The following is a 25,971-nucleotide window of genomic DNA, read 5'->3' on the forward strand; positions in this document are numbered from 1 at the left end:
GAAAAGACTTTATAAATATTTGGGAAAAGGAAAAGAGGAGGAAAAAATATGAATTTGACACACTTAAAAATTTGAACTATACAGAACTAGGTTGCAGAATGTATTAATTTAAAAACATAAGAAATACTTTAATAAATGCAAAGCAATGTTGTAACTGATCAGCTTCTGAAAACCTGAGGTAAAAACTGAGTTATACTTATTAGGGTACAATGGAGGTTTAAGTCAGACATGAAAGAGATATGTTCTGACTAATATATTGGATTTGCTGTAATTTTATTAGGTCTGGGGCAAGCCTGGCACCGTGCCTTCCTTCACTTTACTGCTGCATCATACGAGCACTTGATGCTGTCAGCAGAGGGAAAGGAGCAGGCACCAAGAGTGGATTGTCAAATGCATATTATCACGGTTTGGCCCAAGGAAAAGTGATGGCTTAAAGGAGCTAAAAATCAAAGCTGCAGTCCCCTTAAAAACATCATTTTAGGGTCTCCTCGACCCACTTCTGGCTGTGCTCAAGCCACTAGAAAAGCCTGAACTGCCACACTACCTCCTGTACGATGACAGAGGGACTCAGTGAGAAAACAAAGAAAAAACTGTAATCTCCATCAAGCCGTAATGAAACTAAATTTTGCCTTAACTGTGTTCAGTTCTGCTGCTGCTGCTGCTGTCACATGCCAGAGGCTTTTGTTCCTAATTGAAAATGATAGGTCCCTGGGTGCTGGGGAGGCATGTGGCAGCCTTTTATTGCCGTGTGGATTATGTGCCTTCTATATTTTACACACTGCCTGGAGAAATGCGGCAGATTTTATTGATAGGGGCGACCGTCCCTCATCATGTTTTTTTCTGTCTCCCTTGCATTCTTGGTGCAGCTCATTTCCAATTTTATTAACATCTGGGATGTGGTAGGAAGGCTTCAGTACAAAAATTAGCAGAGACCTCAGGAAAAAAAATCCCCAGTGCTTGGATTACAGAGACGCACACAAATATAATTCTGATATTTTAGTAACATATAACTGAGGGAAAAAAAATCCCCTGAATTTTTTGATCACAAAAAAGTTAAAGAAATTTAATTTGTCCTCAAAAAGATTAATTTAGTCTAACAAACCAAGGAGATTAATGGAAGTGCAAAAATGAATATAGTTTAGAAACTAAGCTTCAGAAAGCAAGATAAGGTTAATGACAAAATAAATACCTTTATAACCATCTACCAAGAGTGGCTCATGACTAATGAGGTACTGGGTGGGTGTCCCTTTCTGGGCTGCACCCCTGCCCCTGCAAGGGTGGAGCAGCAGCTCCCTTGTCCCACCATCACCCCGCGAGTTTGAATCTTTGCCTCCTGCTAGGGCTGTGCTGAACAGGGGGGATGCAGTGCTGGGCATCATCAGCTGCGGGCTGCAGGGCTGTGAGACCAGCCTGCACTGCTGCAGGACCAGCCTGCGCTGCTGCCAGCCTCACCAGCACTAAAACCTGCAGGACACTTCAGTAGAGGGGTGCCAGAGTGCAGTTTCCTCTCCTCACTGCTGAGAAGAGCAGCACGATAAAAGCTTCTCTGTGTCTGTGTGAACCTGATACAAGTTCATAATCAGGTGAGAAAATTGGCTGACCTGGGGAGCTCCTTCTCAAGCTACAGCCATGCCAGCAGTGGCCCTTGCCTGCACCCACCCTAAAGCCCAGAGGGGGTTTGGATGCCCACATTTAGCAGTCCTAATTTTGGTCTGAGCCCCAGGGGTTGCGTGGCTCAGTAGCAGTGATGGCTGTGCCTGGGCTGGTGGGTGCCAGCAGGTTGGTGTCTGACCCAGCACTGCCCAGGGGTCTCAAACACTGACCTGACCTGACCTGCACTCTGCTGCTGCCCCAGCTGGCACAGGGAGGGGGCCATATTATTGACAGATGAGCCCCTTCCCTGCACTCCTGGGTAATTGCTGTGGTTGCTTCATCCCTTCCTGCTTGTGCTGAGCCTCAGGAGTTACCTGGCAGTGCACAGGGGGTGATGGGAGATGCTGCCCCACCAGCTGCTGGAGTATCCAGCCACGTCTAAGGTGGCTTTGCTTCAGGCACCATCCAGTATTGAGGCAGTGGTGTGGTTTTCCATATCCTTGGGACAACCTCCTGAGCTGCTGGCTCCCCTCCCAGCACAGTGTCTGACTCCCAGGATGGGGAATGTGGAGGCTGGGAGGTGCCTGATCCTCCCCACCCCAGTTACTCTCCCTGGCTTTCTTGTGCTCCCCTCACTCAGCTAATGAGTATTTATTTAGACAAAGCAAAGCAGTGCTTTTAACAAACTGTCTTGGGCAACATCTAGCATTAATTTGGTTTGAGTTTCCAGAGCAATTTACTGTCCTATGGTCAGGGTAAATGGATGGAGGTACAATATGGCAGTTGCTCTTCATATTAAGCCATGGGAAATGCTCAAGAATGCATTTTACTGCCTTTAAATCTGAATGACCGCTGCTCTATTTAATTAGGGGCTCTTCTGTGAAGACTGGAGAATTGAAGGAAGGGGGACTTCATTTTTTGCTTCAGTTTCCTTTTAAAGTACCTGTTTCAGAGTCCTCTGACATTAATAGAAAGTTTGGGCATTGCATGATTTCTTTAATGGATCCTTTTGTTGCATATCCAACCTGGTGGGAGGTCATCAGAGGAAATTCAGAAGCTGCCACACTGTCCATGCCCTTCAGGCAAGGGAGTCACAGCTCAGACCTCAGGGTGGTTTTTCCTCAACTTCATGGTGTTGCTTTACAGCTGACATCTGAAACTGTTCCAGTGCACCCCATGCTCTAGTTGCAAACACAGGTAGCCCTGGACCAGCTTAAATGACATCAATCAGGATGGCATGCAGCTCAGCAAGAACACCTGGCTCTTTTCTGGTGCTGAAGGAGTGAGGGTGATATGCAGAAAGAGATGTGTATGTAAATGCATATATACATGTGTGTGGTTTATGTGTTACATGTGTGTATTTATCACAGTAGTGAAGGCAAAGCTCACAGAATGTTCACAGAATAAGCTGAGTTGGAAGGGACCCATAAGGATCATCGAGTCCAGCTCCAGGCCCTGCACAGGACACCCCAAGAGTCACACCCTGTGTTCAGCTTGTGGAGCAATAACCACCATCTGGAGCAACAACCCTCATCTCAGCCACTCCCAGGAGCTGCAGGTTGTCAGCCACCTCATCCAAGCCTTTGGAAAATCACCTGCTGTGTTTTCTGACAGCAGTAAGTTAAACAGGCGTTCTAAAATTGGTCGAATTTGCAAAACTGCCCATGGTTCTTCTTCTCCCGTGGTTCAGCGAGTCCCTTTCAAGGGATACCCTGGCTGGTCCCTAAAGGTCTCCATCACAGAGGTAGTGGGTGACCGAAATCCCTCTCCTAAATGGGGTTACAATCACTACTCACTGATTGCCCTTTCAACAAATCCAGGTTCTTTTGGCCTTTCCACTGGTATCCACTTACATTCAAATGTCCTTTTATTCATAGATTTGTCTGATTTATTTGGCTGGTCTACACCAAGTGGTGTACAGGCCCAACAATTTATACAACACACAACTTGTGTCATTTTCCCAGATCTATTGTTTTTTTCATGCCTTGTAGAGATTCATGCTCATTTTTCTGTATGAGACATATTTAAATGGGAAAATAAAAATGACACATTAATCCTTTCCTTCCTTTGCCTCTCAGATGAGCAAAACTCTTGGAGTAAACTCAAGCCTGCTTCTTAATTTATGGAGAAATGCAGAAGTCTAAATCAAGCTCCAAGAAGATTAGATTACAAACTTGGAGTGGAAAAACTTAAAGGAGACCAGTTCTGCAAGCTGCTGAAAGCTTCGAGTTATTCAAGGCCCTGAGCTGCCGTGGACACTTCTTCCCTCCCAGGACAAGGCTAAAGAGAACTGTTTCCCTGTGGAAAATGCCACAGGGCACAGCTGCCGGCATGGCAGGGGTGCAGATGCCAGCCTGGCACGCTGCCCCCATGGCACGGTGCTCTGGTAGCGTGGAGCATTTTGCAGGAGTGCTGTGCTGAGCCCGTCTGAGAGCTTTGACTTCCGCAGTGACTTTTTTTTCACAACCAACTGGCACAAAAGCTGCTGCACATCCAGTGTGGGTCATCCAGTATGAGAAGTAACCCCAGCACATGGTGGTGTCTCAGGAAGCAGCTGGTCCTGGTTGCATTTCATATTTCCAGCTGTGTCCTGTAACCATTCCAGTGTGGGAGCGTTGGAGATACCTGGGCCATGCTGCCATGGATAAACCTGGTAACCTAACAAGAGAAAGAGGCCATGAGTGCAGCAAATGTTTTCCTGCCTCTTCGAGGCACAGCAGTGTGTTTCATGAGAGGAGAACAAGCTGGGAGCAATAGACATAACAGGATTAAAATGATGGCTGCTCTTTCATTTTCCACGTTAACCTGGGTGCCTGAGAATTGCTGAAATATGGTTGAAATGCCACCGTGATGCATCTTGTTTAAAAAGTGATTTGTTAAAAAAAATCCAAGCCAAATAACTAAATCGGCTCCATTAAAATAAAATGTAAACACTAGCCCCATGGTTTAACCATTACGCTTTTTGATAGCCTTTAGGAACTGAAAGGCAATTCTCTCCCCCCCTCTGCATTATTATATAACCTCATCAGAAGATAAACAGCCTCCTCACCCCCAAACACTTTGCAATTTGCATTTAGATTGTTTGATGCCAATGTTCAGGATAAGATACTTCCTAGCTCTGTCGAACAAAACCTGATTGTCATTTAGCAGAGTGGCAGTCAATTTATGTTTCCATTAACGCAGATCCCAGACAATTATCTGGGGAGGGGAGAGGGAAAAACCTTAACAAATTGCCCTGCTGTCTTCAAGGCTGATTTTCCAGTGGGCAGCTGTAGGGCAAATTTGACACACCCAGGAGGAGGAGAAAGGGAATGCCTTTCTGCTGTTGCTGGGGAGAAAGGTGTGGGGGTGGCTCCCAGACCCTTTGGCTGTGCAGCATCACACGTGAGAGCCAAGTGCCTCATGGAGGGATCTGCGGCAGGGTCACCAGCCCTGGGCCAGGGATGTGTCAGTCTTTGACTCCCAGCCTGATTCAGTGGCAAAGCCAGGGCTCCCTGTTGGTTTCCTCGGGCATGTGTCCACTCAGCAGCTGGAGTTGTGCTGTCAGATGCTGCCCTGTCTCCAGAGTCCTGTGCCAGTGCCAGCCTTGGGGACCCTGGCCCCTGTGGTCCTCCTTGGCCAAGTGGGATGGCAGAGGACATGCCCCCCCTGGCAATGGGATTGCCCTGCACTCCTGCCATGCACACCCCACAGCTGCACTCCTGGGGCCAGTGAGGGGTGCACACACTGGCATGACTGACAGCAGCTCTGCCAAGCGGATGCAGAACATAAATGTAATATGCTTTCCTTCTCTGACAGTAAGTTAGAGACTTCTCCCTCCCCTCCTGTCTTAATGACTTCATTTTCCCTCTGTCCCCTTACTTAGCTGTGCCCCCATCACTCCTGTGTTCCCCACAAGAATTCCATGCGTGACAGCAACCCCTCCACCAAAGGCAGCTCCCCCGTGGCTCCCCCCTGTTGTTTGCTGGAGCACAGCACCGATGGCATTGACCAACCCAAGGTTTCCCCAGGCCAGGCATTTCCCCCAAGGGTGTTCACCCTTAACTGAGCCAGTCCTGTCCTTTCCAGTGCCCGTTCTGAGAGGGGTGGGCAGCACTCCCTGGCAGCACTCCTAGCTCATGGGCTTTTCTGCACTCTTGGCTGGTGCAAAAGAGCCCTTTGTGTTGGAAACAGCTTTCAGTGACTCCCTGGCCAAGTCAGCAGGATGCTGGCTGTCTTTCCCTGGGACTGCTGGAGTCTCCCTGGGGAGCAAAGAAGACACCCAAGTAGAGGTGGGCTCACCTGCAATGGAGATGTACCGTAAATGTGCAGGACTCACACAGGCTGTCAGGCACGGGCTGCAAGGGAACCATCTTGGTACAAGCCCTTCAGTGTTCTGGCTTGTGGCCCCTTTGTGGCACCATGGGGCAGGTGGTGCTGCTTGGTGGCTGAGAAAAATCAAGTGGTTTTCTGAAGGGAGGATAGACACCCATGCCCCAGTGATTGGAAATACATCTGTGACCACTTGGAAAGTTATTTTTGCTACATGAAAGGCTGGGGCGCGGGGACAGGGCCTTCTCCAGACTGTAGCACCTCTTGGCTTTCCTTCCAGTACAGCTCATTTATTTGGTTTGGCACCAGCTAACCAAGCCATGTAGCTGCCAGGTTCACCATGTATAAGGAGCTGCTGATGTCAGGAAGAGCTTTTGGCTGCAGGAAAGCCCTGCAGATGTTGTCCAGGTGGTTCTGCTCTCCGTGAGCATTTAGAAACAGTCAAACCATGTAACAATTTTACAATGATTATTTTTCTGTCAAAACACGGCCTAAATTCCTATCAGGCACTGGAGCAGAAGCACAGGGTGAAGTGCAGTACGAAGGCTGTGTGAGGTGTGTGGTATGTGCTGGCAGCAGGGCACAGAGAAATGCCAGAGGAACAGGACCTGGCAGAGTGCAGAGGGGGCTGGCACACCAGACCAGCTCAGAAGTAGCTGGCAGGCTCCTCTGTGCAGCGTTTTGCACCATGCTGCTTGTCAGCCAGCCAGCAAGGCTTAGTACAGGGAGTAGTGCTGCCTGCCCACATTTAAATTCTAGTGGTTCCCGCATTTCAGAATTTTGACTCAGGATCCAGCTGGGGCAAAAAGAGACTTATGTCACCTCCCATGCAGATGACCTGGTGAGTTAGCTGTGCCTCACTCATCCCTGCCCTGTGTGCTCCATAACTGTGCAAAGAATCACCACCTGTGTGTGGGTACCTTTTCCAGAGGTGTCTCTCAGCCAAATCAAGGCAAACACATTCAGACCCACTCATGGACTCATGTTCCCCCTTCAGATGCTCTGCACTGTGCTGCTGAATGGGAATCTCAGGCCTCACTCCTCTCACCTGACTTAGGGGGCATTCAGTTGCCCAGGGTACAACCTGCTCCTTCCCTCTCTTGCAGTTCCTTGGCTGGACACTGCCTAGAGGACATATGGGCCCTGCTAACACCACGCCCAAGCCTACCCAGGGCATGAGGAAAGGGGTTTTCCTCTGCCTACAAACCTGCTCAAGCCACCAGAAGACCTCAGAGCACACCTGAAGGCTATTAACACTATTAGAGGCTGCTCTTTTCCTTGCCAGTTTTTTTTGTTTCTATATCCCCTCCTGGCCTCTCTGCCACAGCCCTACCCTTGCCACCTTGCTGCCTCTTCCTGGCCTGTACCCACTCTCTTTCTCTGGACCTAGACACCTCTTCTCCACAGGTAAGTAGTTAATGTCTCAAGATTTTGAAGCAATCCCAGTTGTGTTAAAAGAAGAACCAGAGATTCTGACTCCTGTTCAGGCATTTCTTACCCCTAATAGGTTTTTATTTATGCGGGAATTACTACAGGGTTTGCAGACCAGTCTTCCCTATTTCCTTTGCAAAACTCTGAGCCAGTTACACTGCTTGTTCACCTTGTTGTCTAACAGAGACACCTCAGTCAAGTTGCCTTAATACTTATTTTATTTAAAGAATCAGAAACACAGTCATTGTAGTTCATTTGTACTCATATCTGCCAACATTTCCTAAACCACGTTAACATTCATGTATAACAAAAACATTTTCTGAGCTGTGCAAAGTTCAAAGGAACTGTTCAATTACTTGAACCCATTTCTAGAAGAACAAACCTGGCATTTTACAAACTGAGGCCACCAGAAGGAATCTTTTCCCCGCCCTGTTGCAGGAGATGGAGATGCCCCCTCCTCCCTCTTTTCCTGGCATGACAGGTAAAAACTAGACCACAGTATGAGTCAAACCTCTCTCAGTCCAGGACCTTCTGAATGGCACTGGGTCACGTTTTTGTATCACTGGGCTGTATTAAGTTCATCTTAATACTTGTGCTCCTGGCATGGAAGTGATTTGTCCAAGAAGATTACTCAGTAACCCAAACTGTGATAAGCAATAAAGAGGGCCCAGAAACAGCTGCTATCAAAATAGAACAACTCCTCCCCCCTCCCCCCATATTTTTCCTAGAAGAAAAATATGACTGGAAGGGTTGTTGACCATTCAAAAAATCATCATCCTTCTTGCAAAATATATTTTAAAGCACTGATTTAATGATATGATATCTGCATGTTTTCCTTGATCTTCTCACACTCCAACTTTTGTCCTCTTAGAGTTAAGCATAAAACGGTGGAAATCTGGAACCATTTTAGATCTGGCTAAACAGAATAGGCAGCATGCAAGTTGTCATCCTGTTTTGTTTTTCTGACTGTAGTAAATACACCATGGTACAGAATTTTAAGAGTGTTTTAACCACTGTAACTTGTCAGAAAAACATCTCATCTCTGACGGATCTAACCCAGAATTTTTATTAGAATCAGTAACACATTTTGGCATTGCTGACTGCCTAACTGTGCAGTTTACTGTTTGAGGTGCAGTGACACCAGTTCTGACCTGGACCAAATAAGTGGAACAGATATGGCTCTAATCTCAAACAAGTCTTTCCAGAAGACATTTCTTCAGTCTCTTATTGGTTATAAAAAGGCAATTTCCTCTTAACAGTAACTAAATTTTTAGTGACTGACTCATTACAATCTGGAATATCAACAAATGCGGCAACATCAAGTATAAAAAGAAACACCCTGAAAGTGATGCCTCCTGGTTTGAAGGTGCTATACTTGGCCATGAACTGTGTTTCTGGAATTCGTTTGTTAACATGTGACAGCAAGAAGAACTTATTTTACAGAGAACAAAGTCACAGAGCTGAACTTAAACATGAATGCTCACTTACATGGGTTTTGATATGTACTAGTACACACGGCTTGAATGAAAACAAAACTTACACCTTCGCACATGAAATACTGGTAATGCAGTGATGATGTTCACCCACCAGGCCTCTTTGTTTTAATAAGATCATCTCCAGGTTACAGTGCCTCTGACACGCTTCTAAACACCCACCACATGTGGGCTTTGGCAAACAACCAGCTGCTGTCAGAGGCAAAGTATGGATACAGCTATGAAAGGCCTTTCAACACAATTGACTCCTCAAGAACCGATGTCTTTTTAAATACTCTTAACAATTGCATTATGACTTTTTTTTTTCCTCATTCTTTTTCATACAAATTACTGGCTAAACTCACATTTATTGCACCTTTAAGTCCCTGGTAGATGGAAGCTTATATTGCCTGATACAGTTTGTATTGTAGCTTGACGACGTTAAGAAATCCAGCAGTCTCCAGAACTGTACATTTCTACAGTAAGAAATCACATTTCCATAACACTAATTACTGCTGTCGCAGATCAGCTCTTGTTTCCATCATGCAACAACAGAGGAAACTCCATGGTCCCTGCGTGTGCTAGAACCTGCAGTGTTCTTCTTATTGCCATGAAAAAGTCAATTAAAATGACTCCTCTGGGAATTACTTCCAATTCTGGAGTCATTATCACTCTCCAGACAGAACGCTGTGCTTCAGCATGGGTCTTCAGCCACTCTAAATATGTAGGAGAGAGCAAGCATGTGTGTATTCCACAGGCAGCCCCCCAAGGTGTATTTATTGGTGACCATGCAGCTTTTTCTCTTTTCCTCTATGATGCAAGAACAAGCAGTCTGATCTCAATCTTCAGGTACGTTTCTAATTTCATATGTTGAATGCAAATCTTGTTGAAGCCTCTCTGTTTAACCAAATCTTTAACAATTAAAAAAAATAGCACCAGATGTATGAAAAAGAGGAAATGTCTGATCTAGTAGGAATATATATAAAGTAGAGCAATTCTTACAGTAAAAAGGTACATCGTACAAAAAAGCAATGGAAAGTGATACCGAGGACAAAAATCCATGCTGCATATAATACGGGCAGAAGACAGGCAAAAGGGATTCTGCTCAAATAACCACAGTTTAATGGTGGAGCCGTGCTTCCTCCAGGACCTCCCTGGCAGCAGTGCCAGGACATGGGGTGGTGTGGCACTCTTGAACACTGACACACACCAACAAACCTGCGCAGCATATCTTTGAGGTATATAGAAAGCATGACATTAATTTTTTGACTCCTCATTCTTACTTGCACAATGACGCACTGATCTTTAGCTGGGGTATTCTCCACCCTCCCCTCTTCTTCCCTCGGTAAAAACAAAATCCCAGTTTAAGAGCTTCCTAGCACACCTCCTTGAACTCTCAAATCCATCTTGCATAGGCCAGTAATAAGAACACTGCAGCTCTGACAAATAAGTTACAGCAATATAACAGCTTTCCTCTTAATTTTTTTAAAGATATCTTCTCTATAATTTACACAAAAGGTTAACAGCCAGAGTTTAGGTCACTACAGTCCAGATGGGCGTCCTTTCAGTCTGTGATTCCAGGTGGAAGGCACTACTTCAACATACCACTGTATGCACCGCACACGGTCTCAGGAGCACAGCGGGACACTGTGTCTCCAGAGCTGCAGACTGAAGGGCCTGGGAGAAGTCTTTGGAAATAAAAATGGCAGTGGTTATCAGTCCAGTTTCTCTTTGCTGTCTCTTCTTGTGCTATGCAGTTTCCCCTGAAAGCTCCTCAGCTGAGAGAGCAGCGGTTTGTCCTCAGAAGCTCTCGACAAAGCTCCCGGGGAAGAGGCCTGTCCTGCCGTTCCTCTGCAAGGTCCCTTTGTACCAGCCGTCCTCCCGCTTCTTGTGCACAAACACAATGTCACCTTCCTTCAGTTCGATCTCCGCCTCGCTCTGCGGCGGGTACGGGACCACAACGCGGTACCTGTGGAGAGAAAAACGTGCAAAGACTTGGTTAATCTGCACTTGATGGGAGCAGCTGGGCACCAGTACCAGAGATCTTGGGAAAAAACTTTTGGAAATATTAGTAAGCTACATTTTCACACAATAGTTGTGTGAAATGCAGCTACATTTTCTACTAAAACTGAGTAAGATGTAAATTTCTGGCCAGCTTTGCTGGACAGTTGACCAGGATGACTCTGGAGCCAGCCCATGAAAGCAGAAATGTGCTGTCAAATGGATGGACCACTCATGGTATCTCTGCTCCCAGCTGTGTGCTGAACCTGTGCCAGGACTTGGCTGCTTTATCCTAGTACTGCATCTCTGCTGTAACATGTCTTATTCAGCTCTGCATTTGCTCCCTCCAAAAATCATAGCATCATAGAATGATAGAACAGTATGGGCTGGAAGGGACTTTAAAGGTCATCTAGTTCAACCCCTCTGCCAGAGGCAGGAACATTTTCAACTCAAGCAGGTTGCTCAGAGCCCATGAGTCAACTGCATAAATCAGTCTGGTGTTATCTGCAAACCTCCTGAGGTGCCCTCAATCCCACCATCTGTGTTATTGATAAAGATATTGAACAGCACGGGTACCGGTGTGGACCCCTGAGGGACATTCATTGCCAGTGTCCATTAGGACACTGAACCACTGATCACTACCCTCTGGATGTGGCTGTCTAACCAATTCTTGATCCACCTAACAGTCCATCCATGAAATCCATCCTTCTCCAGTTTAATGAACGATGTTGTGAGAGACCATCTCAAAGACCTTACAGAAGTCCAGATACGTGATACGCTCTCTTCCCTTGTCCACTGATGATGAAAAATGGGGTTTGCAATGCTCCCTCTGCCTGTGACACCAGCAGATGTTAGCTAAAGCAGTTCACATTTTTCTTCTTATAATGTGTCTTGAGAATGTACTTTGAGTCCCTCAGACCTGGAAGGGAAGCTAAAATGGAGAGGTATCAAGTGACTTTCAAAGCACTCTCCAAACCAACGGGGAGCCCCAGTCCTGAACCATTCCCAGGGCTCTCTGGGAACTTAGTTGTCAAGTGTCACTTCATTTCAATGAAGTAATGATGTGTCTGAGCCTGATACAGCTATTCTGCACTCAGAGCTTATCAGCAGGCGTCCTTCTGAGAGCACAGACTGGGCCATTTTATATCAATGCACTTGTGTGCAGAGAAGGGAATATATTTCTACTGCATGGTTGTTTTTTCCTTCAGCACTTCTGCAGTTATCTGGCATTTGGTTAACAGTCAATAACTGTCTTGCTAATTGCAAAGTAATGAATACAGTAAGATAGTTAAAAGTTGCCAATTGATTATTACCTAAAGTCCATCTCCTGAGAATTAATATATTCACAACTGCTGCCTGGCCGCCAATGCCTGTTTGTAACAAGGTGAGTACTTATTTAAGATAATATCCTGTCTCTGGGGACTTTAACACGCCCTGGAGGCTGTGGACCATGCCCCAAGGCCACCCCCAGTGAGACAGTACTAAAGCAAGGGGCTCTCCAGTGGCAGTCACCCATATCCTTAGCAGATTTCGCTCAGGTGCCTAGTGACTTCAGCTCTGAAACTAGGCACTCCACTTTGGCATGACACTGGAAATATCAGCTTTGACTCTATGTCTGGACATCTCCACAGCCAAACAACCCATTGCTTGGAAAAGCATCAAACTCCATTTGAAGCAGGGGTTCTGTTCTAATACCTAACTATGGCTTTTTTATCTTGACAGCAACACAGTCGTGGAAAACATTTGTGTTCAAGTGCCATCAAAAATTTGCCGATCCTCTCTGTACCTTGGTTAATAAATCTAGTTGTCACTTCCTTCCTCTGTGGAAAAGCAAATAACAGGGGTTGAAACGTGTGCAGGAAACTAGTCTATCAAGCTATCATCTGTGGAACTGCTATACTTATAATATGAAGCTTTGCCAATTACACTCATTATGCAAATGAATGCACACATTATTTCAAACACTCTGCTGCAGTGTTGATTAATTAAATTATCAGAGTGGAACAATTTCAGCTAAGATGATGCCAAGTTTCAGATCTCACTACTCTTATGCACAATTGCACATATTGGAGCTCTGCATCAGGAACTCAAGAGGCCTTGAGAAATAAAAATGGTTGGACCTCAACATTAGTTGAGTCCTGTGGAGGTACTCACAGACAGTTCTGGCAAGTCAGGAAACAGAAACTCAGAAAAAGGTGGTGTCTTGGGCAGGGTCACACTGAAGACCCAGCTGGGACTGCCAGCACCTCATGTTATACCAAAAGCACTGAGATATCCTTTTAAAGCAAAACTACGTCCTCAGAGTGATGAGCTGCTAGTCCCTAAATGGTTCACATGAGGAAGCAGGTGACCACACTCAAAAGGAATGCATCCACTGTCATAAAAGGGTTCTACACAGCATCTTCTTAGCAATTTAGAGGAATAAATCTCAGTCACTGCATTACAAAATAAGGCACTTTTCCCCATTCGGGAAACCCTAAATGCTATGGTTTAAATTTAATTAACTACAGTACTTCACAAGATAGTACCGAAGAGGTTTTTGACAGAATAACAAATTACTAGCTACGAAAGACCTTGCAAATCAGTTAAGAGAGAGATGGAAAAAGATGCGATGCCTTTTCCCATGAGAGGTTTGAAGCAGAGCCTGGGACAGGCAGCCCGGCGGGGCTGCAGGGGCAGCATCCCGGCACTGCGCTGGCGCAGGGAGCTGTGCCGCCCCTCCACACCTCCAGGTGGCACCTCAGCCTCGCTTATCCTCTGGAACGGAATCCCAAGGACAGCTATTAGCCGTATTTTTTTGGCAGAAAAGGTCTCTTCTCCCAGACATCCTCCCTCACTCCCAAAAAGGCAGTCCGGGATACTTCTATTTATATCTCCCCTTTTGATTTCCCTTTTGTCCCCTTTTTGAGAAGATGCTATAAAATTGTAGGTTTTCCTATACCAAACTGTCACTTGGCATTTTAGATGGATCTCAGCCTTCTCAATTTTGTCTGTGTCACATTCCACCTCTAAATTACCAACTTTCAAAAATGCTAATTAACTGGGCAACATGATGACAAGTGTGGCAACCACCTCTGACCAACATTAACAATATTTTCTGTTGTAAATCGTGTAAATCTGTCTTATATAGTTACAATTCTGACAAATGTTAATCATTTTGGCCCAAATTCTCAGCAGCAGTTGGCTGTATCAGGCTGAGGGTCCAACATAGAGCCCAAGGGCCTCATCACTTCCAAGAATAACACGAGGGGTTATACAGCACCAGCAGGACCCATATGAGCGCTTCCACAAACTGATCTCACGTCCTGTATTTGGGAGCAAAGACCTTCCTGTGGTCCCACTGGTCTGTAAGGGATGGTGTTCCTTCAGAAAATCATCCACTCACAGCCAGGTTTAAAAACATTCAAACCACCCCAAAATGGCACATGTTTAGGCTTGTATGAGCACTGAAAGTAAAATCTCTGCTGATTCATGCTTCAAGCTGTCCTAGCTCTGTGGGACCTCAGAGGTTGCATTTCTCTTCCTTTCTTAGTACTGGGCCCCTCTTATATTTTTCTCTTAGGAGACAGACTTGATGTTGGAAATCCCCACTGCTGGCTGCTGTGGCATCCTCGGATTGGGCACTTCATCCCTGGAGGCTACTGTCCAGGATGGGCAGTGGCCTGGGAAGGGTCCTTGGTGCACAAGAGATAATACAAGAGGAGAGGCTGCAAGTAGTGTCAGCAAGGACAGGGGATGGGCTTTTCCTGGACAGGGAAACCCCAGGGAGATGGAGAGTGGGGCAAAGTGAGGGACAAGGTGGAGGAAGAGGGAGGTTGATGGGAGAAAAACTGGAAACAGAGGAAGAAACGTGACTGTGATAAAAACTGGAAGCCCTGATAGAAGGTGTGGGTATCGCTGCTGAGGGGGGAAGCTCTGCTGAGCTGAGTCTGGGAGAGCAAAAAGCCTTGTTGGGAGGGAGCCTGGGGCAGGGACATGGCATCCCAAGAAGCAGGAGACTGCATCAGTAGAGGCTGGCATTGGGGCTGAGGGTGGGATGGGCACCCTGGCAGCAATTATCTCACTGAGCTGGGAATAGGTCCATCCTCTGCTGTCAGCAAAGACCTTGCAATCCCCCTGTCCCCGTCTTCATAGCACTTGTTTTCACAGCCAAAAGAAACACCTCTCCCACCCAGCCCTCCCTTGCTACTCCTACTGAAATCTGGAAGGTGCAAATAAGACTCCTAACCTCAAACAGATGTCACCTGATGGAAGTTCTGGTTTTGTTTCTTTTAAAGAAGCAAAATGATTAAAAATATCGTGCGTAGATACATAAAGAAATCTACAACCTTACAAGAACACAAGTGTTTCACACCCATGCATCTGAGATGAAGAAAAAGGCAAATAAAATTGTTCATGACTTTACTTCTGCTGTCTTGCAATATAATCTTTCATTATATGATTGCATACTATTTTTCCCATAGGACGCCTGCTTCATTTAGTGCACAAGATGCTGCTCTGGATGCGAGTCAAGGCTCTGACATGGGAGCCACCCCACCTTTTGCAGAGGTTGGAATATCATTAGCAAATGACCATGCTGAAACGCACTGAGTAGTGCAGATGTGGGGAAAGTGGCTTCTCTGACTCCTTCAGCTGCAAAGCCTCGTGCCACACTTTCCACAGAGACTCATCTCATGCACACTGCCTGCGTAGGAGTCCTGTCTGCTCTGAATGACTCATCCAGGCCCTCTGTCAGTGTGCAGGCAGGCACTGAACAGTATTGATCAGAACTGATCAGTAATTAATGGCTGAACTCAGCCATGGACACTCAATAAAAAACCCCAGAATACTCACTGAATAAATATGTGTATCCGGGACACTGATGGAACTAGAGCAACTTAGGAAAATGTGCAATAAGGCAAATTAGGTCTGCAGGGCCAACCTCCAATCTGATCCCATTTAGAGTGCTTGAATTTTGATGCTTAATGCAAGTTCCTGTTTCTCAAGTGCATGATACACTAAGAACAGATTTCATGACTCTAGTCCTATGACTCCAACATGTCTCTCCTGCATTAGGGATACGCATCCCTAATGCAGAGGCAATGGATAATCAGTGCCAATGGACCATCTAGCCCAGTTAACCATTGCTCTTGTCTACCAGTGGAGCTCTGTTTTTTCATCCTTTCCTGGCAAATTGCAGGGATCTGCAAGGCACCTCTGCAGACTACAAGCCAAAACCTACTTTTCCATAGTATGGTGACTGAATCACACCTTTAGAAGAACAAGTCTCAGTTGGGTCTTTTACTTTTCTGCTAGAAATATCTTAGGATTCAATTTCTGAGACAGTTGATGGTTAGTTCCCAGTCCTAAGGCAGGTATCCCTACTCAGAGAAGCACTTAACCACGTGAATACATGTCACTGTTCAGTCAGAAATTACTCCTTGGGTCATTTCTCTAGTATCACTTTCCAGGAATGAACAGAACCCTTCTTCTTCTTTCCTTTTTGGCAAAGAAGACATATGAGCACAGCAAAATTGAAGTCAATGGGCGTTAAGCACATGCTTGAATGCTTCCTTGAATTGGGAGCTCAATTTCTAATGTGGCAGTGATTTGTAGAAAGATACATGGAAACGTGGAGGGATCTATTTTAAAGGTTAAACTTACTACTCCCATCTTATTCTGCAGCACTGTTGTGGTTATAACTTGGTTGAAGGCTGCACGAAAACCATAGAAACACAGTGCAGATATGCCAGCCGTGACAATGAGTCTGGCCACAGCTGCTTTATCACAAGTAACATGGCAGAGTTAGTGCCAGCTACTATAAAAGAGTCAACAACGCGTGACATGTTTTACTCAGGTTCGCCTCTGGGAACAGTGCCAGGCAGCGAGGGGAACATGACTCACACACACACACACATGCACACTCAACTCTCCTGTTTTGCTTCGTGTACAGTCACATTTTCTTAAAGGGGGTGGCAAGGGAAGTGTTTTGTTTTGGTGCTGCCAGGCACACAGCACACCCCTCCTGTGAGCCAACAGCGTGGTGGGATGTGGGCAAGGCTCTGGCACAGTGCCTGCCTCACCACAGTGTGTCCCTGTACTGGTCCTGTTTTTCGTACCAGCAGAAACTGGATAGAGCTGTAGGTGGAAAAGAGTGTGTGGGGCACACACAGCCTGATGGGGTATTCACTTGGCAGTCAATCACTGCCACATGAAGTGACAAGGATGCCACCTGGGAAATTTCTCTGCTCTGCTGCTTGGATTGCTGGATGCTTTATGGCAGAGAGCATCTGAAGGAATGTGGTTTTATAAACTGGTAGTGGAAACTACACCCAGAAGGCAGAGATGGGCTCTGACTATCCTAGCAAACTAGACAAATATGAAGGCTAAATGACAGGAGAGCTAGGAGCAATTTCCTTCCTAATCCAGTCATCCATAGCCAGGCTTCAGAATATCAAGAAGAAGAAGAAGATAATTGTTTTCCTCTCTATGTTAAAAAAAAAACAAACACCAAAAAGACTAAGAGTATAAACATTAACAGCACCTGCAAGAGGGTGACGCTTGCTTCACCTTTCTGTCTACCTGTCTGCAACTCCCAGACAGGTCTGCACTGTCAGGCAGCAGAACAGGCAATTCATCCCTTTAATAGTGAGCGAGCTGCAAGTAGTCAGAGCCCTTTAATGCACCCCTTGGTGCACTGGGTTTGATTGGTAACCTGGATGTGGTGAGGGCTGGAGCTGCAAGCCAACCTCTATAGGAAAAGTAGCGGTGCTTTGCTGCCTGCGTGAGCCCCTTTTTGAATGCTGTAAATATTAAGGAATGTGCTACTTCTTCCAACCTTTCAGTGCTCTGTTTCTGTGTGCACAGATGGGCGTTGGGAGACAGAAAGCCAAGTACAGCTAAGTGTACTGAAATGCTTTGCAGCTTTTTAAAATTTCTTCCAGCATCTGAATCTGTTTATCTAACCTTTTTTTCCTTCTCCTCCCTTTTCTTTCTCAGAGAATTGCTCCTACTGTGCATATGAAATGCACCAAAATGCAAACAAGCAAAATATGGAGCTGAGTGACGTTGAATGCAAGTTGCTCCATTGCCAGATGTGAAAAGAACAAGAGGTTTGAAAAACGTAATTTGTTTAAAAAAAAATAATTTGGTACTTCTGAGAAATTTGATGATTTAATGAGCACAGATGGATGTGGGATGAATTTCTAGCAGACAAGTGTTTAATGTATCTGCTCAGATTATTCCAGGACTAAGCATTATCCTTCCTAGTGCATGAAGGTAATTAATATTTCCCATTATGGACATGAAAAAACCCATATGATCAGTTAAGGAATGCAGATACACCAATGATATGGAAGTTAATTCATAAATCAATTAAAGAATCTTGCCTGCTGTGTATAATTATGGTTACTTCAATTATAGCTTATTTTCAGATTTAAGACTCAGGAATCAAAATACGTAAAATGAGAGGAAGTTCCTTATCACCATATACTGCAGCTGGAAGTATTTACTCAGTTTGAGCACTCTAAATCTATTTGCTGCTGATTCCAGCACAGCTAAGAGGATCCAGGTAACCTTTGTCTCTCTGGTTTTATTCTGCCACTTAAAATAGTAATCAGTTAAATGTTTCCCTACCTGGACCACCTGCGGTGGACTGAGAAATTTGTAGGGTATGAGACTAGCCCTGGCATATTACATAATGTGTCTGGAGTTCTCTATAGTAAAGCTTTGAGAGCAGCATATTAACATCCAGCTCTGGAGATGTCAGGGACTGTACTCCCCAGCTTCTCTTTATGGTTACATTTAACTAAAGGTGCAGCAGCCCACTGATTCAGTTACACTGGTGCTAAATCTGGTTTATATTGATTTACCTTTTCTTATAGCATTAATCTGAACTGATGTAGACCAAATTAAGTGTGCTTAAATAGGGATTGGTTTTTCACTCCTTTTACTAAATTACTTTTTCATGGATTTTAAGGGCAAGAGACGACTGCGATAGTCTGTTCTCACTGCCTTCATTACAATGCTGAAGGAGTTGCCTGTATTTATTTCTGCTTCAAGTCTAACAGCTGCACCTGAACAAAAGCATCTCTTATAGAAAAATGCCAAATCTAGTGTAAAAATATTCCCATGCCTGTCCTGATTGCAGTCTGTTACAGACTGTTACCACGCCATCCCTACACTCTACCAGGTGTGCTAGAGCTCCGTGTCTCTCATTGCAAGTATATAGTTTTAAATCTTCCATTTTTCTTATGATGTTTCTCTGAGTCCACTTCACTTTGCATCACATTTGCCTCTTCTGAAATACACTGTTACTGTTTTCACCAGACCAGGAGCTGAATTAGCTCTGTACCCACAGATCTACCATACCCTTCACACACTTCCCACTTCAGTCCTCATTCTGCAACAGCAAAGGTTTCATGTCGACAGTCCAGGTTCAGGACCCCACTCCTGTTGGGCTGCACTACATATATTAATAGCCATTTTCTAGTGATTTCTTATGTAGAGCTAGATTTGATGCCAGTGAATCAATTTCCAATCCACTTAGTATCTGCTGGGCTGGTTGTGTACAGTTTACTCAGCAAGGGATTTTATGGTAACAAACCAGATGCCTTAGAAAAGTTTAAGTATGTTATGGTGTCACTGTCACCTTCTCAACTGAATTCCAACCTGCATTTAGTAAAACACTGTATATGGATGGTCCTGTAATGTCCCTTATTACACATTATCTGCTTCATGATCCCAACAGTATTCAGGGGCAGGTGCCTTGCCCAATCCATTCCCTTCAGCCTCTTTCATACACTCAGACAAAACTAGTTTCTTTCCAACTTCTGTGATTTTAATGTTATTTCAAAATTGTATTAAATACCAATTCAAGAGTGTTCCCTGAACAGCTTTTTGAAAATTCCTCAATGCTTTAGTAAAAATATGTTTTCCTCAATCACCTTCTGAGTAGAAAGCACTTTAACAGCACTGTAGCTGTGTATTATTTATTCCCTTCCCAGTCCTCAAGCTACAGTCTTGTAGAAAACATTTACCTGAAGCCAGTGTGACTCTGCACATGGAAACCTATCTCTTTTCTGCAACCTCCAGCTCTTTTCTGGTCAGTTATCTTTCTTTCCACCTGCTTTTGTATTTTGGTATTCCTGTTCTTTTTTCAGGTTTGTGAAGTCAGCTAATCTGAGGCATACCAACAAGGTGGAGAGCAGACTGTTGAAATGAACTCCAGAATCACTCGTACATCCCTCTCTAGAAACAAGCTACCTTTTTGGTAACAGGTCACTGAAGATGGCTGTATCTTTATGTATTCTAAACAAGAAGAATTTGAAACAATCTTTGGTATTGCAGAACAGGACATGTCCAGATGGGACATAATATGCAAATTCCTTTAACTTATTCCTTAAGTTAAAATACAGGAATCCCATTTAGAATGTGGCATTTGCCAGCAACATTTACACCATTTGGGCTGAGAAAGCACTGCTGTCCTCCACATTTTGACCAGAGCTGTGGAGTGTCATGGACAGGTGCTCTTAAACACTTTAAACCTGCACGGTGTACCAAATGATTTTCAACAGGCAGCATGTAAGCCCTGTCTTCCTAAAAGACAGCTGAGCCATGTACAGTCAATCCACACCAAAACTGCAACAACTCTTGAGCAAGCTAAACCTTCATCCCTCCTCCAACTGCTCCCTGTGGATGCAGGCAACCTCAGGAGAAACACAACTTACCTTTCCCGGGGCAAAGGCTTGGGCTCTGGCCGAATAGCTGCCATGGAAGAGAGGGGAGGCCTGGCAGGTGAAGGGATGGAAAAATTCAAATCCAAGGAGCCTGTTTTCCTGTGCAGAGGCTCCAGCCCCATGGCTCCTTGCATCTCACTCTCGATGGGGCATGAGCCAGCTCTGCCGTGACTGGAGAGGGAGGACAGCTCAGGCCCCACTGCCCCTTGCAGAACTCCTTCAATGGCTGTCTGGGGGTCGTGGGTGGGGGACACAGATGGTGGGGAGCGGGACTTCTTTTTTGTTGATGCTCCTGCTAGAAGTTTCAACAGCCCGCTCTTCTTCTCCTTCTGCAAAGGAACCAAACAAAACACGGGCAGTGAGCAGACATACCAAGTCCCTTTGCTTTCGTTTTGGAGAACCTCAATGTGTGAGGCAGGAAACCTCTCAAAACTGCCACAGAGGTGGATCCAGGTAGAACTTGAATTTTTTATAATAAAGATCCTATGAAAATCCCGCCCCATTGAAAAGGGCTTCAACTAATTCAGTAGAGTAAGGACCAAACATACTGCAAAGATTATCCCCATTTTCAAATCTATCCAGGCACTAATCATGTGCCTTTTCATAGAAAGAGTGCAGATACACTAGTACAGCAAAGACACAAACTTCCCATGCAGAGAAGACAGCAAGCAGAGTGCTGCTCTCTCTCTTCAAGGAGAATCCTGTCTCTTAATAGAGATACATCCCACAAGTAAGAAGGACCCATGGCTAAAAACCTCTGCTGGGAAGCACCATGGGCTGAGGAGAGATTTCAGATCCCAGCCCAGTGCAAGAGAAGCATTCATCATTACTGCCTCTTTTACTACCTGATGCAGATTTACAGTAGGGAGAATGGAGGCATGAGAATTAGTTTAACAACTCTTTCCAGAACATGCTACCCTTCACATCCTGCATCACACAGCAATAACTATGTCTCCCTCTCAGAAGGGGGTCACTGCCCCGCATGTGTTAAGGTAAAGGTATCACCTTCACGTTTGAAGATAGACCACAAAATTCACAATTGGCAATTGCAGTGGCAGTGCATGGGAGGTTTCAAAGTTCTACAAGGATTTCTAAAACAGAGAAATGAAAAGATGATAATAGCACCCTTTTAATTAATGGGAAGAAAAAAATTTAGCCTATGTTCCTGAGGAAACACATCTGACCTTTTGGATTTTACAACAGTGTGAGAAATCCTGCCGCACATTTACCTCAAGCACACACAAATACCAAACACTGTGTCCTTCATCTTGAAAGTTTTTTGGCTAGTGGTTTATACGTAGAAATTGGCCATCCTCTGGCACGTGTTCCACAATGTTAGGTTAGAGTTGCAAACCAGCAATGCTGTGCAGTAAATTTTCCATTTTTTCCATTTTTTAAAAATTATACAAGAATCTTTGCAAAGGTCTTTTAGATTTCTTCCTCTTTTGTCAGAAGTGCAAGCCATTACCCAAACTATTTTCAGAGTCTCAGGGCTGTGAAGTTTAGCTGTACTTGATAATTTGTTCAGTAATAGGATCCCAGGGGATAAAATCAAACCCAGAAACAGCAAGACTTACGGAACAGAAACTCTGTCTATATATTCAAGTAGGAACACTTGTTGGAAATACAAGCCAGTAATTTATTTATTCTCTGTAGACAAAATGTCCCATGCAAGGTTTAAAATTATGCTCTTTTATGTTCCGACTGCTGAAGTAATTTCTCAAAGCAGCTTTAAAGAATAGAAAGGCTACAATAAAATAAAGATAAGACTTTAAAAGACGCTAGGATTTACTAAGGCAAATGCACTTGGAGTATCTGGTATCGCTGCTTCCAAAGTTCTTGTCTGCATTCTTTAACTGCCATGGACTGGTAAGAAAACAGAAATACCTTAGATGTCAAGACACAGAAGACATAAAACGAAGCACAGTTGTTGTCACAGAGCCAAAGCCCACTGATTTTTGAAGAGCAGAGTCTGAACTGTTGTCCTAGGGTGATCTGTGCATCCAGATCCTGGTCTCCTGCATACCACTGGTTATGTTTTAAAATAGTGTTTTGCACTTACAGGGTCCATCCTGTCAAGATGTTCACCCAGGCAGAATCCATGGAAGCTAAGGGAGGCCGGCCATATGGCATCACCAGGTCAAAAAAATTAAATCAATTCCCCTGGAAACAATAGAAAAGCAGACCAAATGCCCCTGATAAATATATTCTTTTCCTGATGGGAAGGGACTGTATGGAAAGTGTGCATGCTGGAATTCACCTGAAACACCAGAAAAAATGCTGCAGTTTTTCTCTCACTGTTTAATTAAGAAATATTGTTGCTGTCATCATTATATAAAATTTTAAAGCTCGTAATGAAATTGCAAAATTCTTCTTTCCCTGTGGCACACTGAAACAATATCTCTAATGATCCCAGCATCCTGTGTCAATATGCATTTGAAGGTGTCCAAAGGTCAGTGACAGAACACAATAGCCATTGTGGGGCTCTGGAGAAATGGCTATTGTGCAGCAGTGAGCACTTTGAACCTCTTTAATTGGCAGTCTTGCAAATGCAAAGTAACTATGTGAACTAAAGCCCTGTATAACAAACAATTAATATTCCTATGTGGTAGCAGCTTTTCTCATTTTTGCTTCTAATTTAAATACCTTGGCAAATTTTCATTAGAAAAATCTTGTGCAACTGAGACCATTTAAGGCACAGAAGCAGAAATATTTGGAATGAAGGAGGTGCATATACTCACACCCTTCTACACATTAAAAAGCAGATGAGCCTGACAGTCATTCAGTTTTGTTTTTAAGAACGGCTTCCACTCCACAGGCTTAGCCCTGGCATAAACTTCTACTCTTAAGCTACTATCCCTCAGGAAACAGAAAGCTATAACGAACTTGCTGATCTATTCTTTGTTCTACTTTAATAAAAGGAAAAATAAAAAATTGATTTTTAGCTCCTGCTGAGCGTTTTACTGAACTTTTGAAACTAAGATCTGTGGTCTTGGAAGAGAGAAGATGACTTAATTCAATTGCTAAGCCTAGTCAAAACCCGAGCAGTGCCATCCTTCAAGCAGCGTCCTTGGGCAAGATACTTAGAGGTGACCTGATACCAACCACTTTGTGTGTGTGGAGATTAGACAATATGTCCAGCTCTTTCTCCCTTTGAGTCTGGCTCTCAGCCTTCTGGTATCACATGGCCACATCCTCTGCTGATGCTGCTTACAGCATTTCAAGCAAAAGAAGCACTGTCAGGAACTGATAATTTACTGTGATATCACCCATGAGAAAGAGATTGGGTTTGAACCTTCTGTGATCAGCAGTTCAATCTAAACCATGACATGCCTCTCTCTGTCTGTAAAATGGGACTAAGTTGAAAGTCCTCCAATTGCTGTGGGAATTTGTTCATGATTCTAGTGTTACAAAGCTCTACATTTCTTTGGGAGCAACCAGCTCTTTTCCATGGCTTTAATATTAAAAAAAAAGGGAATGGGATGTTAGTATTCAGTCCCAGCAGTGATTTATTGCAAATGTCCAAGTATTATGAATTGATTTAATATTTAGTGTAATAGCAGCCATCCTTCACTAGAAATTAATATTTATATGTCTATTCAAGACAGTCCTTCAGCAGTTTCACTGTAAATCAATGAAGCATTAATGGACATAAATGCTGTAGAGAAATCTACACCAATTGGTTACAGACTGTGTCACTTTTGAATAGAGATAACAAGTTTACAGGGGAGATATCTGATGACTTTCAGAAATGTTTTTGAATTAAAAAAAATAGTTTAGTTTCTTTTCCATTCACAGATGGTTGTTTTATTGTTTTCTAGGAAATCTGTAATCTACTGAAACAGCTGTGTAATTATTGAGTTTTCTTTGTCTAGTAGCTACATTTCCAATTGACTGCAAACTGTGTTTGACATCCCTACCCCCTGAATCTGCCAAGGTCAGACCTTCACATCTGTGTTGATAGATGCATTCACAGTGTGGACAGCACTTCTTCCATCTCCTGGTTACTGCCCACATGTTTATATGAATTTAAATCATCACCTTTGTGTTGCCCAGGTTTTATTCTAGGACGTTCAGAGTCAAAACCTCCAAACCATTAATTTCAAAAGGATTCAAAGGAAAGCAAAAGAACAAAATTAGCCCTTACAAATAAATTCCAGGCTGTTTCTAGTTAAGAAAAAAAGCCCCAAAAATTGACTGGGAACACAGACAGTATAGTCAGCTCAGAATTTTTTCTCTGGCACAGCTGACAGTGGAGGCTCTGTTCCTACGGTGTAGCATGAAGGAATCTCAGAGGATATCAGTCCCTAGCAGCACAAGGATGGGATGGGCAGCACTTCTGTGACCCTGGAGCATATCCTTAAGGAAGCCAGCATTTGGACAGGTGTAAGTTCCTCTTAATATGCCAGTGTGAGAATGTTTGGGAAAATGAATACTGTCTGAGCTTAAGAACTCACAAAGGATTAGATCAAAATTAAAGTCTGAGATATGTAAATGTTGAAATATTTTGCTTCACAGTAATTGGGGATGATTTTTCCCCTCATTAATAACTCACTTGAAGATAATAACTAGCTCTTCTTTCAGCTTCAGAGATGAGATGAGCACAGAATGCAGCTACTTCATTGATGACTGAGTGATAACAGAGTCCCCTGTCTGCAAAGCAATAATCATGCCATAATCTAAATACCAATTACATGTACTGGCTATATTAATACAGATATATTTTTTAAGCCACCCAATACACAGAACATTCTGGTTTAGTTTTTTTCCTCTGCAGCTCCTGATACTTAATTTTCTGCCTATCCAGGTTCATTAAACAAATGAGGAAACCTTACTGCAGCTTTTAGAAAAGCTGTCTCCGGTCACTGAAATGAAGTAATTTCTCATGCAACACCAGTTACATCAATAGATAAGACAGCCAGAGGGAGAAGAAGAGGTTTCATTTAAAAATGAGGAAAAAAGAAACAAAACTGTTTAATGCTGTCCTGAGCCCCATGAGGGCTCAAAAGCCCTCACAAATCAGGACTCATCTATTAGTCAGTACCCCCAAACCACCACTTTTATTGCTTGTTTAACTTGGTCAGTGCCTGTTTGAGTAAATGTAAGTTAGTGGCTGGAGAACAGTGCATTTTTATTCTGATTCCAATGTGGCTTCTGGTGATTGATGCTTGCATTGAAACAGCAGGTCATATTTTGGATTATGTCTCTGAGGAAAAAAGCTATCTGGGTTTTTTAAATCTGTAAAATTATTTGACTTGGGATTTTGATAATCATTCAAAAAGCCCTGACAAAAGTCCCAAACCAATATCATCTCAAAGGGAAGCTTCAGGTCTGAAATATCTTTGGATATGTATTTATCATGTGCAATTTGCCACTATTTCTCATGAGGCATTGAACAAGACAACAGCAATTACTTACTACACAATTTCCTCTGATTTTAGGGAAAG

The 25,971-nt window shown here is 44.0% G+C and overlaps 1 protein-coding gene across 1 annotated transcript in view; it reads right to left on the reverse strand.

Moving 5' to 3' along the window:
• Positions 1-7,535: 7,535 nt before the first annotated feature.
• SH3RF3 (SH3 domain containing ring finger 3) overlaps positions 7,536-25,971 on the reverse strand; it is a 93,387-nt gene continuing 74,951 nt past the window's right edge. The window contains exons 10-11 of the mRNA XM_031056143.1: positions 20,516-20,853; positions 7,536-10,776 (exon numbers count right to left, since the gene is read on the reverse strand). Coding sequence (XP_030912003.1) covers positions 10,608-10,776; positions 20,516-20,853 — 507 coding nt within the window. The 3' untranslated portion in view covers positions 7,536-10,607. The remainder of the gene's footprint in view (positions 10,777-20,515; positions 20,854-25,971) is intronic.

The sequence above is a fragment of the Geospiza fortis genome, unplaced genomic scaffold, assembly GCF_000277835.1.
Source record: "Geospiza fortis unplaced genomic scaffold, GeoFor_1.0 scaffold192, whole genome shotgun sequence".
Classification (NCBI taxonomy): domain Eukaryota; kingdom Metazoa; phylum Chordata; class Aves; order Passeriformes; family Thraupidae; genus Geospiza; species Geospiza fortis.